This window comes from Kwoniella shivajii, chromosome 7 (assembly GCF_035658355.1).
Source record: "Kwoniella shivajii chromosome 7, complete sequence".
Classification (NCBI taxonomy): Eukaryota; Fungi; Basidiomycota; class Tremellomycetes; order Tremellales; family Cryptococcaceae; genus Kwoniella; species Kwoniella shivajii.
The window spans coordinates 1,204,445-1,219,267 of NC_085914.1; the positions used below are offsets into that span (position 1 = coordinate 1,204,445).

The 14,823-nt window shown below is 42.2% G+C and overlaps 6 protein-coding genes across 6 annotated transcripts; 2 read left to right on the forward strand and 4 right to left on the reverse strand.

Moving 5' to 3' along the window:
* Positions 1-632: 632 nt before the first annotated feature.
* Positions 633-2,585, reverse strand: IL334_005562 (uncharacterized protein; the record flags this gene model as incomplete). Its single annotated transcript, XM_062937273.1, has 7 exons — positions 633-800; positions 893-958; positions 1,043-1,098; positions 1,182-1,392; positions 1,494-1,767; positions 1,880-1,966; positions 2,389-2,585. The coding sequence occupies 7 exons, from the start codon at positions 2,583-2,585 to the stop codon at positions 633-635; spliced, it is 1,059 nt and encodes a 352-aa protein (XP_062793324.1).
* A 264-nt stretch (positions 2,586-2,849) lies between these two features.
* Positions 2,850-4,013, forward strand: IL334_005563 (uncharacterized protein; the record flags this gene model as incomplete). The annotated part of the gene is made up of 5 exons (XM_062937274.1): positions 2,850-2,861; positions 2,921-3,442; positions 3,519-3,616; positions 3,699-3,741; positions 3,816-4,013. The coding sequence occupies 5 exons, from the start codon at positions 2,850-2,852 to the stop codon at positions 4,011-4,013; spliced, it is 873 nt and encodes a 290-aa protein (XP_062793325.1).
* Positions 4,014-4,248: 235 nt separating this feature from the next.
* Positions 4,249-5,112, reverse strand: IL334_005564 (uncharacterized protein; the record flags this gene model as incomplete). Its single annotated transcript, XM_062937275.1, has 5 exons — positions 4,249-4,309; positions 4,421-4,505; positions 4,628-4,715; positions 4,861-4,903; positions 5,042-5,112. 5 exons carry the CDS (start codon positions 5,110-5,112, stop codon positions 4,249-4,251), a joined length of 348 nt encoding a protein of 115 aa, XP_062793326.1.
* Positions 5,113-5,531: 419 nt separating this feature from the next.
* On the forward strand, positions 5,532-6,688 carry IL334_005565 (uncharacterized protein; the record flags this gene model as incomplete). Its single annotated transcript, XM_062937276.1, has 3 exons — positions 5,532-5,703; positions 5,801-5,885; positions 6,037-6,688. 3 exons carry the CDS (start codon positions 5,532-5,534, stop codon positions 6,686-6,688), a joined length of 909 nt encoding a protein of 302 aa, XP_062793327.1.
* A 396-nt stretch (positions 6,689-7,084) lies between these two features.
* On the reverse strand, positions 7,085-10,575 carry IL334_005566 (uncharacterized protein; the record flags this gene model as incomplete). The annotated part of the gene is made up of 18 exons (XM_062937277.1): positions 7,085-7,317; positions 7,379-7,460; positions 7,505-7,866; positions 7,926-7,956; positions 8,013-8,225; positions 8,286-8,486; positions 8,535-8,774; positions 8,837-8,950; positions 9,017-9,085; positions 9,136-9,178; positions 9,231-9,259; positions 9,320-9,400; positions 9,480-9,597; positions 9,704-9,840; positions 9,919-10,017; positions 10,165-10,209; positions 10,280-10,323; positions 10,395-10,575. 18 exons carry the CDS (start codon positions 10,573-10,575, stop codon positions 7,085-7,087), a joined length of 2,322 nt encoding a protein of 773 aa, XP_062793328.1.
* A 625-nt stretch (positions 10,576-11,200) lies between these two features.
* Positions 11,201-14,294, reverse strand: IL334_005567 (uncharacterized protein; the record flags this gene model as incomplete). Its single annotated transcript, XM_062937278.1, has 15 exons — positions 11,201-11,443; positions 11,555-11,679; positions 11,746-11,810; positions 11,863-12,034; positions 12,094-12,116; positions 12,179-12,245; positions 12,316-12,359; positions 12,424-12,536; positions 12,600-12,707; positions 12,766-13,346; positions 13,456-13,507; positions 13,573-13,768; positions 13,921-13,967; positions 14,035-14,062; positions 14,128-14,294. The coding sequence occupies 15 exons, from the start codon at positions 14,292-14,294 to the stop codon at positions 11,201-11,203; spliced, it is 2,031 nt and encodes a 676-aa protein (XP_062793329.1).
* Positions 14,295-14,823: the final 529 nt, after the last annotated feature.

The following is a 14,823-nucleotide window of genomic DNA, read 5'->3' on the forward strand; positions in this document are numbered from 1 at the left end:
CTCATATGCTTGCTTGTAAATAAAATGACTTATAAAGGACTACAGTAGTGCTTTCTTTTCTTACTGTACTGTATATATAATTTTTTTGTTATAGATAATTTCGAAGTTTAACTTTACAGGTTTTAGTTAGATTATGATCTTGATATTTAGAATCTAAATGTCCTCAAATGCAGTTTAACATAACAAAATAGAAACATACATTAATCCATTCAATTCAAGTGCAACTTTCACAAAGTACGATGAGCCATGAAGTCACCATTTAGCCGAGATGAGTCAGTCAGTCAGTCGTTGCAATTCTCCCGTGAAGTGAAACACACGAAATGTATTGAAATAGTAATATCACAGTGTAGTGAGAGGTAGCTTGTGGAACTCAATCGTGATGTGACAGTATTTGATGAGACGATGAGTTGAGTATGTGCATGTGAATATAGACTTCCTTACATGATATGCTATAAATATTTCTGTGATATGTTGATACAAGAAATGTGCTGATTGCGTAGAGTAGAGTACTGCCTCTTCTTTCCGTCGTGTCTGTCATTCCATCCTTCAAGCATATGAACAATGACCTGTTTTTCAGTGAGTGACGATTTACCCTTCCTTTGCGTGGATGGAATTTTGTGATGGTCCTCCTCTCATAATAATTTATTCCATTGTTCTTGATTCTTCGCTTGTAATTTACCATCTCTATCCCTCAGAAATAACAATATGGCTTCATATACCGTCCAACCAATAGCTGCTGAAGCTGCTTTTCTTGATATTCGTAATGATGTTCCTGAGAAGAAACCTAATGGTCCACGGTCCTGTTGCAGATTAGAAGGAATCTCATGTAAGCTTTTTGAATTTATCTGCTAGTCTGCGATATTCGGAAATGTGGATGAGACGTTCGACATACTTGTAATACACGTGTGACAGCTTTTCTCAATGTTGGATGATCAGCCGGATTCACTTGCATCCTTGTCTGTGATCGAGCAACGAAGACATTAGCAGTTGACTTTCGTTAAAAGAAACACAACTCGTTGTCTAAGGAAATATCACAACTCACTTTTACAACATCCGCAGGTGATGTCAATAACGTTGCGAATACAGCAGCCATTACACCTATAACACACGTCGATCACAGGTCCAGGTCAGTCCTGCATTACAAGAATGTACCAAGAGAGAAAATGCAAAGAGTAACTCACCCGATCCAGAATGTAGAGCGGCATTAGGTATTCCCGTTATTTTCCCTAAGAAATCTTTCCCTTTTTCATAAAACACAAGGTATAATCCAGCGTATGGAGCATCTCTCACTGCTGTTGCTGTGAATCCTTGGAAAAATCCTCTTATTCCGTTCGTACGATATAAAGAAGCTAAAGCTGATGGTATCGAATGATAATTCGCATATCTATTTGACTATTACAAATTGTCCTTGAAGTATCAGCACGGTGATTTCATATATCGCGACAAAGACGATTGTTATTGGAGAGAGATTTGAGAGCAAAAGCTATACATACCTCGAATCGAGCTTTGACAACTGTTATAGGACTCAGTACGAATCCTACAGACGTCCTCGCTATTGCTCCAGCCAATAAATTACCTCCCGACGAGAGCTTTATTATGGCAGACCGTGATTGTGTTTGAGATTTCGGTGGAGATGACGAAGAAGAGGATGAAATTGAAGATGGCGATACAGGAGCAGGAACTGTGACTGAGAAGTACGGTATGGAGGATAATTTATGTCGTATCGTTGATAAAGAGTAAAAATAGATCGCTACACCTGGCACATTTCTTCGAGCGAGCATGAAAGGCGAGAGTAAGCATCACTTCGTCTATGAGATGACAGAGGTATATAAGGAATCGGAGACGAAGGCATATAATATGGACTTGAGTTTGTACTCACCGTACTAATGTGGGCACTGTACCTCTCCATAATCCTTGTACACCATCTTCTTTCAGTACTTGCTTGAAAACGCCTCGTATCCGCCGTCTACAATATGGAGGATCAGCACTTCAGATCACGATAGCACAACCACATTCTTCTCCTTCCCGACATCGAAGGCGTATGATCCAGATCTCAATCAATTGCTTGCAAATCGTCACTGCGTGATCTGAATTCCCATCGTTGCCTATACATTTACCATTCTGTTTCCATCCCAGATCCCTTGCTCTCACCCACGACCCTTCGCTCATGATCATGACCCAGTGTCAAGCCTATCGTTTTCATCTGCTCATGAGTCCCTCTCTGTTCCTGTCTGACCAAACTTCGTCTCAATCACCAGTACAATTCCTGTCCATGTGTAATCGTTTCCTCGTCGTTCCTCTCCGCTCTGCAACCGCTACCTCCTGATGACCTCGGGATTCCGGTAAAGACGTTTATTGCGAGATTCATGCACATCAGCTCCCACTCACTTTTGGATAGTTCCATTCTCATCAAAACTACCTTGTTGTAATCTAGTTTTCAGTAAATCCAAAGGCTGAAGTACGATCGCCGATGATAGACCTGATAGAGCTCCTGAAGCTAAATGATGATATGCTTTCAAACCACTTTTCGTAGTGTTTGAAGTTGAAGTTGCTACAGCTGCTGAAGCCGTTGCTGAATCTGCCATTACACTCGCGGTTGTGTTTCTCTATCTCCGATGCAAGATGAGAAGAGGAGGAGTATCACACAGTATGAATGGAGAGAACAAGTAAGATAGTCCGAGGAATGTGCATGATATTCATGTTCGGCATTGCAGTTGCTCTGTCCTCTATTTTCCGTCGGAGGTAATCTTGACGTTGATGTAATTAAGAACAATCTTCAATTTCTCGTATATAAAGTATCTCTCCACTGTGAAACAACTTGGATAGACATGCATTAGAAATATGGAGCGATGACATATCCAGTACGTACACACCCTCTTCATTCAAAGACGTTTGAAACAGTTGCTGATCCGATTGACAGGATAAGAGCAATAACTCGGTCAATTCCCTCCTTGCCCTTCTCCGTTCAGCGCAAGATGGATCTTCTTCCACACCTTCCCCTTCCCCTTCCACTTCATACCCTATCTCCCAGGCTGCTCCGACTCAGCAAATGCCAAATAGGCCAAATGTACCTTCCAAAAGGCAATTGGATGATTTGCTATCCTCATTGAACGCTAATTCTACGCCAAAAGCCGAATCACCAAGAAAGACAACCTTGATAGAACCTTTCGGTCCTGTAGGTCAGTGCGCCGGTCCAACCAGATCACCTTTTGATCCACAAGCGCATACCACTTCAATCACAAATAATCAAAGTGGAAATACCTGGGATGCTGCACCTGCAAGTCATGGAAGAGGGGAAGGAACAGGAACACCGCCTAGAAAAAAGAGGAAACCGTCAGAAAGGATAAACGAGCAAGGCTATGGTATGATGAGTTTTGGAAAAGCTTTACCTATCTTATCTGAACTACTGGAAGACGATTCGTTTAAACTGGAGTTGAAGAAAGTGAGTTCAATTCACGAATGGCCTTGTCAATGTACATGTACACAGCTGAAGAATATCGCTGATGGCGTACTGATAGATGAAAAAAGAACAAGATACGTTGGAAAGACGTCTGTGGGCTAAAGGGGAGAAAGTAAAAGCAGAGCATGAGAGGAGTATACAAGCTGAGAAGGAAATGTGAGTGACGTTTTTGCGTGGAAGTGGTCACAAATACCGGAGTTGTGATCAAGCAGCTCATGTACACATAATACCATCACAGAGCGAAGATTGCAAGAAAAGTGATACCTCCAGAAAAGAAAGCTGTGAGTGGTCTCAGATAACAAACCTGGTGGAATTCGTATCGTTCAACGTTGCTGATATCAATGTCTCATATTAGGCTTGGGCCAAATCACTTACTTCCGCTCTTGACACTTTTCACCTGGAACAATGTCTTCCTGCGATAGACGGTCTAGCTCTTCGTCAAAAACAGAGATTGATACAACTTGGTGTACCTGGCTTAAACGAAGATGGGGAAAAGGCTAATGAGAGGATTAAGAGAATTATGGAACTACTCGAAGCGGGATTGGAGGAATAATCAGATGACACGCTTAAGGCTTGAATGGCTTGGAAGAAGCTGTCAGTCTGGAAGGGCGCTCTTCCAGTGCGGACATACGATTTTTGCAGATTTGGGAAGATGTTGTACAACATGTCATGATGAAATCGTTAAAATGTATTCTATTTTGTATATATCGTCTTTTCGGTCTTTGGCAGAATAATGTTGAGCTCCCGAAAGCATGTTTAATTCTGTGAATCGTTATCAGCGTTCATCCCTACACACTTATCGTAAGTATACTTACTTCTCGCCATTGATGAGCACAATCCACGCATTTGCTAAATAACAAATAAGGGTCAGCACATATCACGTTTGGACTTGATCTCCTTCGCCTTTAGTACCAGTCCCAGAAACGGCAATCAGCAGAAAGACAAGCCTAACCAACTCACTAGAAAGTCGTCATAGGTTCATCCGCTGATCTGATTTGTAATTGACGGAAATATGCTTTTCTGTAATCGCATTTAGGGCAAGCAGCTAAGTTTCAGCGTTGGTGTGAATTGTCAGCATAGTTCTAGCTTCAAAGATATCTATTCCCAATGACACAAAAATGGAGACTACCACGCATAACTGATCTTTGTGAGGGCCGGTATACTCACCATCGATCTTATCTACATTTGCCCATGCTTCTTTCCCACCTAATACGTCGTCTACTTCTTTTCGCTTCAGATGCGTTCGCATCGATATCTAAAGTAAGGAAAGGGTCAGTAGCAAGTTGGCGGTGTCATAATGTTTATGTGAACTCATGTTGGAGAAATAGAGAATTGAGGGAATTTGACGATAGCATTGAGATTTGGCGAAGGAAAGCAGGATATAAAACGACTAGACTCACTTGTCGTTCAATGATATATTGATAAGGACACGTTGGACATATCCTAAAACCAGTCAAATCTGATGATCAGCGTTCGCCCGTTCTCCAACTCGGTCTAGCTGATATGCCTTCATTGATGATACTCGGTCATACGAATCCGCTCGATGTATGAACCCTTCTGAAATATCGTCATACCACTCACCAGCATTTATCATTACTGTCCTCTCTATCACCTATCGTCAGATTATTCGCACAATACGGACAAAAAAGCATACTGCTTCGTTATTTCGTGACCCTTCTCGCTACTCCTTTCGAGTCTTGCCTTATCCCTTATTTGATGTCGCCTCGTTGTGATTAGTGAAAAGTGATGAGAGTTGAGTGTTGATGAGTTGACGAGTTGATAGAGTGAGAGCAAACAAAACAACAACAAAAACATCAGAATTCCAAATCCAATAAATCTTCTTCATAAAATGAAAATTCCCCTCCTTGTCCTGGTATCCGTTCCGTCGGAAGCAAAATACGTTTCATGAGATCATTCGAACGATTCAAATGGTGAAGTAAGATTAAGATACAAGAACATCTCCTCATGCATCTCAGCCGGACACCGCTCAACCGTTTTCCGTTGAAGCAAGTATCTACGTCGGAAGGCGAGCGATTGGAGATTCAACTCGCGGCAAATAACACTTGGGAAGATGACGTCTCTGAACCTTCGTCCAGTCGCTTCGTCCTCTTCTGCCTCCTCCTCTTCAGCATCTTCATCAAAACCAATACCTTCACCAGCATCGTTGAAACCATGGGATTTCGCCTATTCATCTTCATCAGATGGGTGTGATACGAACCTGTTGATAATGTTTCACGGCCTAGGTGAGTCGTCCCATCATGATTCACTTCATCTCAGTGAAATAAACTTGGGGCTAAATAGAACAACTATTGTACGTGATTGTCACAATTCTTCATATAGGTGATTCCAAAACACCTTTTTTCAATCTAGCTAAACAATTGAATTTACCTTCAACTGCGATATTATCATTGTCAGCAATTGATCCGTGAGTTTTTTTTTTTTTTTGGTTTTTCCTTTTACCAGACTCTCTCGCCTTGTTAGATCACCGATGGCTCTTAGTCATAAATAACACGGATAGAAGAGAAAGGCTGATAGATATTGAATGGGCGCAAAAAATAAAATTGAAAAAATTGTAGAATACCATTAATGGATCATCCATCTTTTTCATGGTATCCAACATTCACTTCTACATATGATCCAATTCCAATAGCAAATCAAAATCCCACTGTACATCTATCGAAATTACGTGATCTCGTATCTACGCTCATTACACCTTCTGGACACACTGGCAGTAGTGCTGTCAGTGGTGGTGGTGGTGGTGGATTAGGATGGAAATTGGATGAAATACATTTATTCGGTTGGGGTCAAGGTGGTACCATTGCTTTAGAGCTTGGTTTATCGATCGGAAAGAATCCATTGACCATATCAACGTCAGCCGTTGAAAGTGAAGGGAAAGGTGGAAAAAGATTCGGATCAATAACGTCTATATGTGCGAATCTATTGACACATCCAACATCGAGCCTGAATATCCCAACACCAGTCTGTTATTTCACTCGAACATCGCCCAAATCATCCATCCACGAGAAATCAGTAAACGTGCTCAAACGAGCTTTTAGAGAAGTGCAGATCGTCACACCAAAAGGATCAGGAGGAGGAGGAGAAGATATGCCTAGAAGTAAAGATGATTGGTATGGTATAATGAAATTTTGGAGTCAAGTCTTAGGTAGGAAGAGTGATGAAGATAAAACTTGGAAAGGTCAGGGAGAAGTATACGAAGTAATACGTTAAAACACCAGTAAAATTAACGGAATTTGGGGCAGTTTAGTAGCCTAGAGCACAATTATAAGGAGATATACCTACTCTGCATGTTTTGACGAACGCCTACTGAAATCCATATGCAGTTTGAGTGGGCTTAAATCATTTGGTGGGATGTCTGCAACAGGAATTTAGGTGTTTCGCATTTATTCACCGAGATCAATATCAAATTGCAGAGCACTGTTTGCATCTTTCGCTCCATTATCTTATTCGACATCAAACTCAAGTCACAGTAAAGTTACTTTCAGTATTATACTTCAGGCTGAATCATGAACAAAGCCCTTTTTTTCAATCATCCTTGATTCTTCACAAAAGTCCATTATATCAGAAAAACAATTCACGGGTACCACGCTTGACCCCACGAGCCGCTCACTGTTCCTCAACGGCTCTTTTCCAATCGTCTCTCGGGATCCTATATCCAGCAAACAGGATACTGGATGTGGAATTGCCTGAGGTAGCATTCACGATTGATCCTGTACCATTGACTGTAGTACCGTTGGAATATGAGGATGAAGTACCATTATTACTCATTTCGATAATTGGAATCATGGGGCATGTAGGTGCAGGAAGGTATTGACCATATTCTCCAGCTGCCCAAAGGACTAAGTGGACGATGTATATTAGCAATTTCGTCTTCACGAGGGTATCTTGACATTTACTCACCAACACCATTGGTCCATCCGAAACCGACTTGCACAGTGTATTCGCCTCCTCCACCTGCCGCGTCGGTGTCGGTTGCGTTGAACTGAACGATATGTCAAATTACGATCTAGCAATCCGACAACTTACCTTTTCAAACATTACACCTGACTGACCAGCCGTATAGGTACCCGTGGCGTTGAGTTCACTCAATGGCAGTTGAGTCAATAATCCCTCTATAGCTCCACCCGTAGAATACCAAGAACAGAAAGCAGCTCCAAGGTATCTATTGGCGTACTCGATTGACAAAGCCAGAGGCCAAGGTTTACCTTGAGCTTCTTGAACTTGTAAGGACACATTTCCAATGGTACTTGCAGGCTGGGGCTGAAGAGCGGTCTCGTTGATGCCTAGTTGTCCTGATGCAACTTGAGAATATGGGATGGTAAGGTTAGATAAGGTCGAAGCGTTAGGATAAAGCCTTCCAAGCGTCTCAAACGCTTTGATTGTTGTGTCTGCGAAATGACATGGCTCAACGCACGATGACGATATATGATACCTGATAAACACTTACGGAGATGTGGTGGCCACGAATTGGGGAAATCCTGCGAACGAACACATAAGCTTTGAGTGATTGGCGCTGACGAATTCCACTGCTCACCCAATTCAATCCAGTGTATAGCAGACTAGCCACACTAGGAATACCCGAGTATCTCCCAAGCAAGAATCTAGCGCCTGAAACGAAGTTCAGAGCTGCAGTCTCGTTGTTCACAAGTTCACTAGGTGTGATATTCTGCCATAGAGGCCATGCACCAGCAGGTGTATATACATTCGATCGGGAGTTGGAAGTGGTGTTGAAATCGTAGAACCAGGACTAATCGACGGATGCACCAGATCAGCATGACATCTTACCACTTAATAGGCTATTGCTTACTTTAACAGGGTCCCAGCAGAGGTCGAGAACAGCATCACTGAAAGCTTGAGCTTGTTGTCGATGATAAGTAGCATTTGCAGATGATCCTCCATTACTGGTAGAGTTTGCAGTAGAATTGGCAGTTGGCGGGAGAATACCTGTAGAATTGCTGCTGGACGTCGAGTTGGTCGAATTGGCATGAAGATCATACATATCGGCGAGCTAAATTCCGATCAACACCAAAACATACATGATGTTGTTTACGCTCACCAAAGCATGATCACCAGCTAAGAGACTCAACAGATCCACGGGAATGATTGCCTTTATATTGAGTGTTCTCAGAGCGGGGTTATTATCGCTGACGTTCAATACTGGCTGTTTGCACCATCTTGATGAATAATCCCATCCTGATTCTGCTCCCGAAGCAAGCTCAGAGTAGAGCTCGGCTTTACCGGTGGCGTTGAGGGCAGGAGTGGTACCAGTAACAGTCTCGTAATCTTCGACGTACCCCTAGTATGTCAGGAGATGTTAGCTGCCTTGTCTTGTCACAACACAAGTGGAAGATCACTGACCTCCGGTCTTGGGGCCGAGTTATTGACAGCATAGTGAGCAACCAAAACTGTCTTATTGGTGAATGGCGATGTGTAGTTGAAGGTTCGGTTTGTAGCCCACCACTCCATTTCAGTCTATGACATCCATCAGTATCTCCGCTTTGTAAATTGTGACCGCGTAGACCTGGAAGGAACACTTACAGAAGCGAGTGGTAAAGCCCTTTCAAGGATGGTGGTGTTTCCTGTGACTTTAACGTAGGCATCAAGCATCTATCTCTCCATCAGCTGAAATCTCCGGTAAGTAATAGCAATCAACTAACCTGGATGAACATAGGTGGTTGGGAACGATTGAGGTAGTATTTCCTGTTACTCTCGGTCAAATCACAGCTGATTTATGAGCTGAAACGTAGCTCACCTTCCACCATTAGGGATATATCCGTAAGCCTAAAACAGCGAAATCAGCTAAGTACTGGAAGCAACCAAGTCCGAGTCAAAGTCGCTTACATCAATAAAGTCCATCATGTTTTGTAACAAGTTCCAAGCATAGTCGTACAGCTCAGATTTGAGTAAACCTTCAATGATCCACTACAGAGCCAGTAAGAACCCTCCTATCAGCATGTTCACTCGTCAAAGGTGAGTTGCGTGACAAAGGGACTTGGCTCACTCGAGAATCCCAATAATAGATCTCATGATATCTTCCACCTGGAACTACGACTGTATGGTTCAGAGGAATCAAACTTGAATCACAATTGCCATTACAGATAGATGATTCGTTAGTTTCCCTAATAATCCGCAAAATGTGTCAAATCAGCAAAATGGTAAATCTGACTTACATGTGCGACTTTGATGTTATCGCATGGAAAGAGATGAGGGGTTGAACGAACTCACCTGATGAGTAATGTCCAATAGCTATTAACGATACTTGTCCAAGCTTTGTATATAGGATCAGAGATATTGTCGAGTATAGCTGGATTCTGCACGAATCCCTCAATTGGAATTTGTTCAAGATCAAGTCCTTCTCCTTTCTACGATCAACAAACCAAGTTTTAGTTGCACGTACCATGAACTAATTTACTACGATAAATCCTTCCTGGTCAACTCACGAAATTACTCTCAACAAAAGTCTCAATTTGCCCTACAGTGACGTTCGATCCTAATGCGTTGAAAGCTGCAATTGTATCGTTCAAAGTACCATTTGTAGGCTATAACCTCAATCAGTACCTCTCACTATTCTCTTGTGGAGGTAGAGCCAAGACCTACTCTATCAACAAATGTCTGGACAAGAATAACCAGTCAATTCGTTGTAATCAGTCAATGTGTTTCTGTGAATCAAATAGGTTATAACGTACTTTGGAATCAGGGAAAAGACCAGCTAATTGGACATCTTGTAGCAGCTAGAAATCAAAGTTTCATCAGTCAACACTTCTTCTTAAATATCTCTCGTCAAGAAATTCTTAGACTCACTACACCAGCACAATAAGTGGTATTCTTTCCTTGATCACACAAGTCTATATCCACACCAAGTCGTATCAGTAATCCTTGCCAGGTACAGAGATGACATGATAAAGGTTAGACTTACATTGTTCAGGAGGATAATCACCCTGTCCAACTACAGGAGTATCCAATGGTACTGTAGCAGAAGGTATGGCGGTCGTAACAGGAGTAGCGGAAAACGAGATTGCAGAAGTTTGAGTGATGTTCTGAGATTCAACGTCTTGGAGCATTCCACCAAGGAGCGCAAAAAGGATTAAAGACCTCATTTTTTGCTGACAAATTGATTGGTTTCAATAGGACAAGGTAGTCAATCCTCAATGTAAGATGGAGATGGAGATGAGAAAAAGATCATATCATAAACAGTTGTAGTTGAATGCATGGTTCTTTCTGTACCCTGTCAAATGTCAATTTCCTTGTTCGGATGTATTTTTACCGAGTCGAGATGTGTATCAGCTGTTCATGACATTCTTGAATATTTTGCCCAATTGAGACAAAAGCTGGGCGTGATGTTCCCCAAGCGAGTCATCATGCATGTTTTGTGAACGACTCGTAACTATTTAGACCCCCCGTCGCAGGCCCCATGGAGGATGGGAAGGTATAGGAGGGGCAGCAGATAATTGAAACAGATATCAGATATGAACACGAAGGACGAGAGCAAGAGAAGGAGTGAATATCTCATGTGCCTGATGTTTTACCCGAGTGTCATGACGTCATTTACAACAGTTACCGCTTCCGAACCATGCCGGCGGACCAAAGAGATGTGATATATGGGGGGACATGAATGAATGGTATTATGCACAGAAGCGATGGGGTACAGAGAGTACAGTACACAATTCCTTCGAGTCTGACAGAATATGTAGGGAAGGAGGAAGGTATATTGTAGAGACCATTTCATGCGCCAGTCCAAGGCCATATCTTCTTAGGTTTACAATTCTTTTTCAACCAATCTCTAGTTTGGGCATCTTGGTCGTCTTGAAGTAAAGGCAGCAGATTATCTTGTACGGAGGTGTTGTGATCATTCAGCCATCGGATCTCAGATTTGGTTAAGAGTTTATAATCCACTAAAGAAGTCTGGATCGGGACTTGTGTCACGCGTTCGAAAGAAAGGAATCTGCCTGATGTGTCGTTGAGTGTCTGAAATTACAGTATGGTCAACATACCGAATGCTCTCATACCTCTGTATGATTCTCACATTCCTATAACTGAAAATAATGAAAAGAAAAGCTGAAGTTGACGATAACCTACCTCAACAGGCTTGCATATGATGACAGATTCAATCCTTATTCCCCATTCTCCCTCTTTGTAGTACCCAGGTTCAATACTGGTGATATTACCTGGTTCGAATGCTGCGTCTCGGGGGAAGATCGGATCTAAGCCAATAATGTAATCGCATCAATGGCTTTTCTCCTTTCTACCACACGATTACTGGTACTCACTCTCGTGAACAGCAAGATAAGTGCCTATACCATGTCCTATTCCATGACCAAAGTCCAAGCCATCCCTGCGTACCGATGATCAGCTACTCGTAACATTTGATTGCGGCCTCAGCTTACTGATACAGTGGATTTCTGGCAAGCATATTCAATCTATCTGCTGATACACCTCTAGGGAATATCGCAGTACTGACTGCTAGATGACCTTGCAATACCCTAGTATAGGCTCGCTTGATCTCAGCCGAAGGAGATTTGCCAAAGTAAAGGGTTCGGGTCGTGTCGATTGTTCCATCTATCAAGTAATATGCTCATATCAGACTCAGATCTCTTTCATAGGGTAGGTATACTTACCTTGGTATTGTGCTCCGGAATCACTGTACAAAAATGGACATGAGTTCACCATCTCAAATTTATTCAGTGATGAACGGTCACTCACATGACATATGTAGAATCAATATCAATCAAGCTATCCTGACCTCGTTTGGGCGCATAATGCGGCAAAGCTATGAAGTGAAACAGCTTAGCTTCTCTTTCAGATGACACTCGTAGCATTCTGTAGACCAATGGACTTACCACCATGAGGCCCGGAAGCGGATATATCATCATACGCCAAACCTCTACATCATCTTCTTGTGAGCACTTTTATTCCCTTCGATTCTCGTCACCCTACTGACCACTCACGCGAACAAGTCTTCCTTTGCTCTGTATCTCGTCAGGGTCTGAGCAGCAGCCCATTCACCAATCTTTTTATTCTCTTTCAGTAACATGTTCTCAAGCCATGCAATCCATCGAACCTGGATGCCAAAGTATCAGCTGCTATCCCAAAGATTTTGATAACCTTGCTGAAGAGAACTTACCATTGCTCTTCCATCTCTCAAATAGGCATTCCTAAAACCTTGTTGTTCCGTTTCATTCTTGACTCCTTTCAGCTTATCTACAGGACAAGGTATGACTTCTATCTTGCACTATCCGCAAATTTTCGTCAAAATATTAAGCTGATGAGGGAAGATGCAAAAAGCTTACAGGAGAGCAAGATTCTTCTATAGCCCAACTACATTCCCTTGGAGCCCACATCCTGAATTTCTTTTTATCGGAACCATCGCTTCCGATATATTCTTTTACGAAGTCCCCCAATTCCTTCGCACCATAAGGTCTTACTTGTATGTCAGCTTTTTCCCATTCCATTTTCAAGTCCTCATCTTCGATCTTCCTTTCATCGACGAAAACCGTACACTCTTGTGGCGTTATGACTAGATATGCGAAAGCGACCGGACAAAAAGGGACATCGGTTATACACCTATAATTAAGAACCCAGGCTATTGCAGGTAAGGTAGGTAAGATGTACACCCAGTCTACTGTTTTGGTAGTCGTCGTTCGAGCTTGATGACTATCTGTTGAAGTGAGATGATCTGATAAAGATGATCGTACTCGAGATAATTTAGAAGATGTATCTTCTCCAGAGAATTTCAAGGGATATGATACAAGTGGACCTAGTGATCTAGGAGGAACATCTCGAATTCGATCGACGAGGTTTGAATTTAGAGCAATGAGTTGGGTGGAGGAATCGGAATTATCGAGACGTGATGTGAGTGAGCGAGCCAGAGCTGAGTATTTGTATATAACAGAACATATATAACAGAAATAGAAATCAAGATAAGTCGAAGATCTCGGTTTCCTTCGGGTAGGTAGTAAGGTCAGAAATACGTAACTCACCTAGCGATATAAGCTTCGGATCTATCCCAATCCTTGAGCCATCTTCGACTTCCTGCCGCGATAACTCAGTTAGTCTCTTTAGAGCTAGATTTCCAAGTGTACAATATTCCTACTCACTCTTGTAGCCCACTCTACCCATCCTCCAACGACAGCATCCTTCCCACTTCCTCCATTCGCTCCTACTCTGACAACTTTCCATCCTTCTACGATTTGCTGTTCTGCCTGAATCCAGTATCTTGAGTCTACAAATAAGAGCGCTGGCGAATCGATGGATGATGAAGGGATTACCACTGTTCCCGCTGAACCGGTAAATCTGCGAACAATACATCAGCACAAAGGAAAGCTACTTCACTTCTTGACGGATTTTAGATGTTTGTACGCTAAAATCAGAGTGCAAAGACACCGGGTATGCACCTCATAATAGCAAGTACTGGGAAGTGGAGGAGCTGAGAGAAATGAACATACCCAGATATCCATTCTCTCCTCTTCTCAGAATCAGCTACTTCCTCGGACTAAAATAGCAGACGTTGTTTCAGCCGAGCTTGAACGACAGCAGTAAGAAAAGACAATTTGACGAACCTGATGTTCATCCTCACTTGGTACGACGCTATACATGGGTCATCAATCATCCATTAGCCAGCATTCAACATCGTGGCAATGATAGATACCTACTACCAATCCACTTTAGCTTCTTGTATTTCCTGTCTCAGGTCTTCCAACCGCTTCTTCAATTCATCACTTCGGTCATCCAATCGTTCGTACATAGGTGGTTCAGATTCGTGTTTATAGCCTTTCTCCTTATCATGAGTCGGCAGCTCACTTGGCTTGGTATAGAACATCTTGACCTGTGTCTATACTCTTATGGTGAGATATACATCAGAGATTAATACTATAGAATAGCATCTTTAACTGCTTGATTTCGGATACTTTTGGCCACCGTGCAACAGCGGACGAAGCCGGTTGTGGACAATTACCGAATCCAACTGATGTTTTCAAATGGGATTACGTCTTTTCATTACAAGTCAATCCTAATGATCATTACAATTGTTGATTACGAATTATACATCAAGTCCATCTTTCATTACAAAGACTTTCTTTCAGTTTTTGTAATTCGATTACAATGTGATTGATCTAATTTTCTAATCAAATTTCAAAAGCTCAGTTTTTCCCGATGCTTTCGTCGTCACCTTCATTTCGGTGATTGTCTTGACTTTTTTGTCTTATCTTTGTCTGACCTGTTCTAATGTATACGATTTCTCTCACTCCTTCTGTTAGTAGGATATATAGACGACATCCACTCTCGGGAACGTCGCAATCGTCAGACTGCGATACGTGATAACGAACTCAACGCAATTCGTCTCCCTAAAA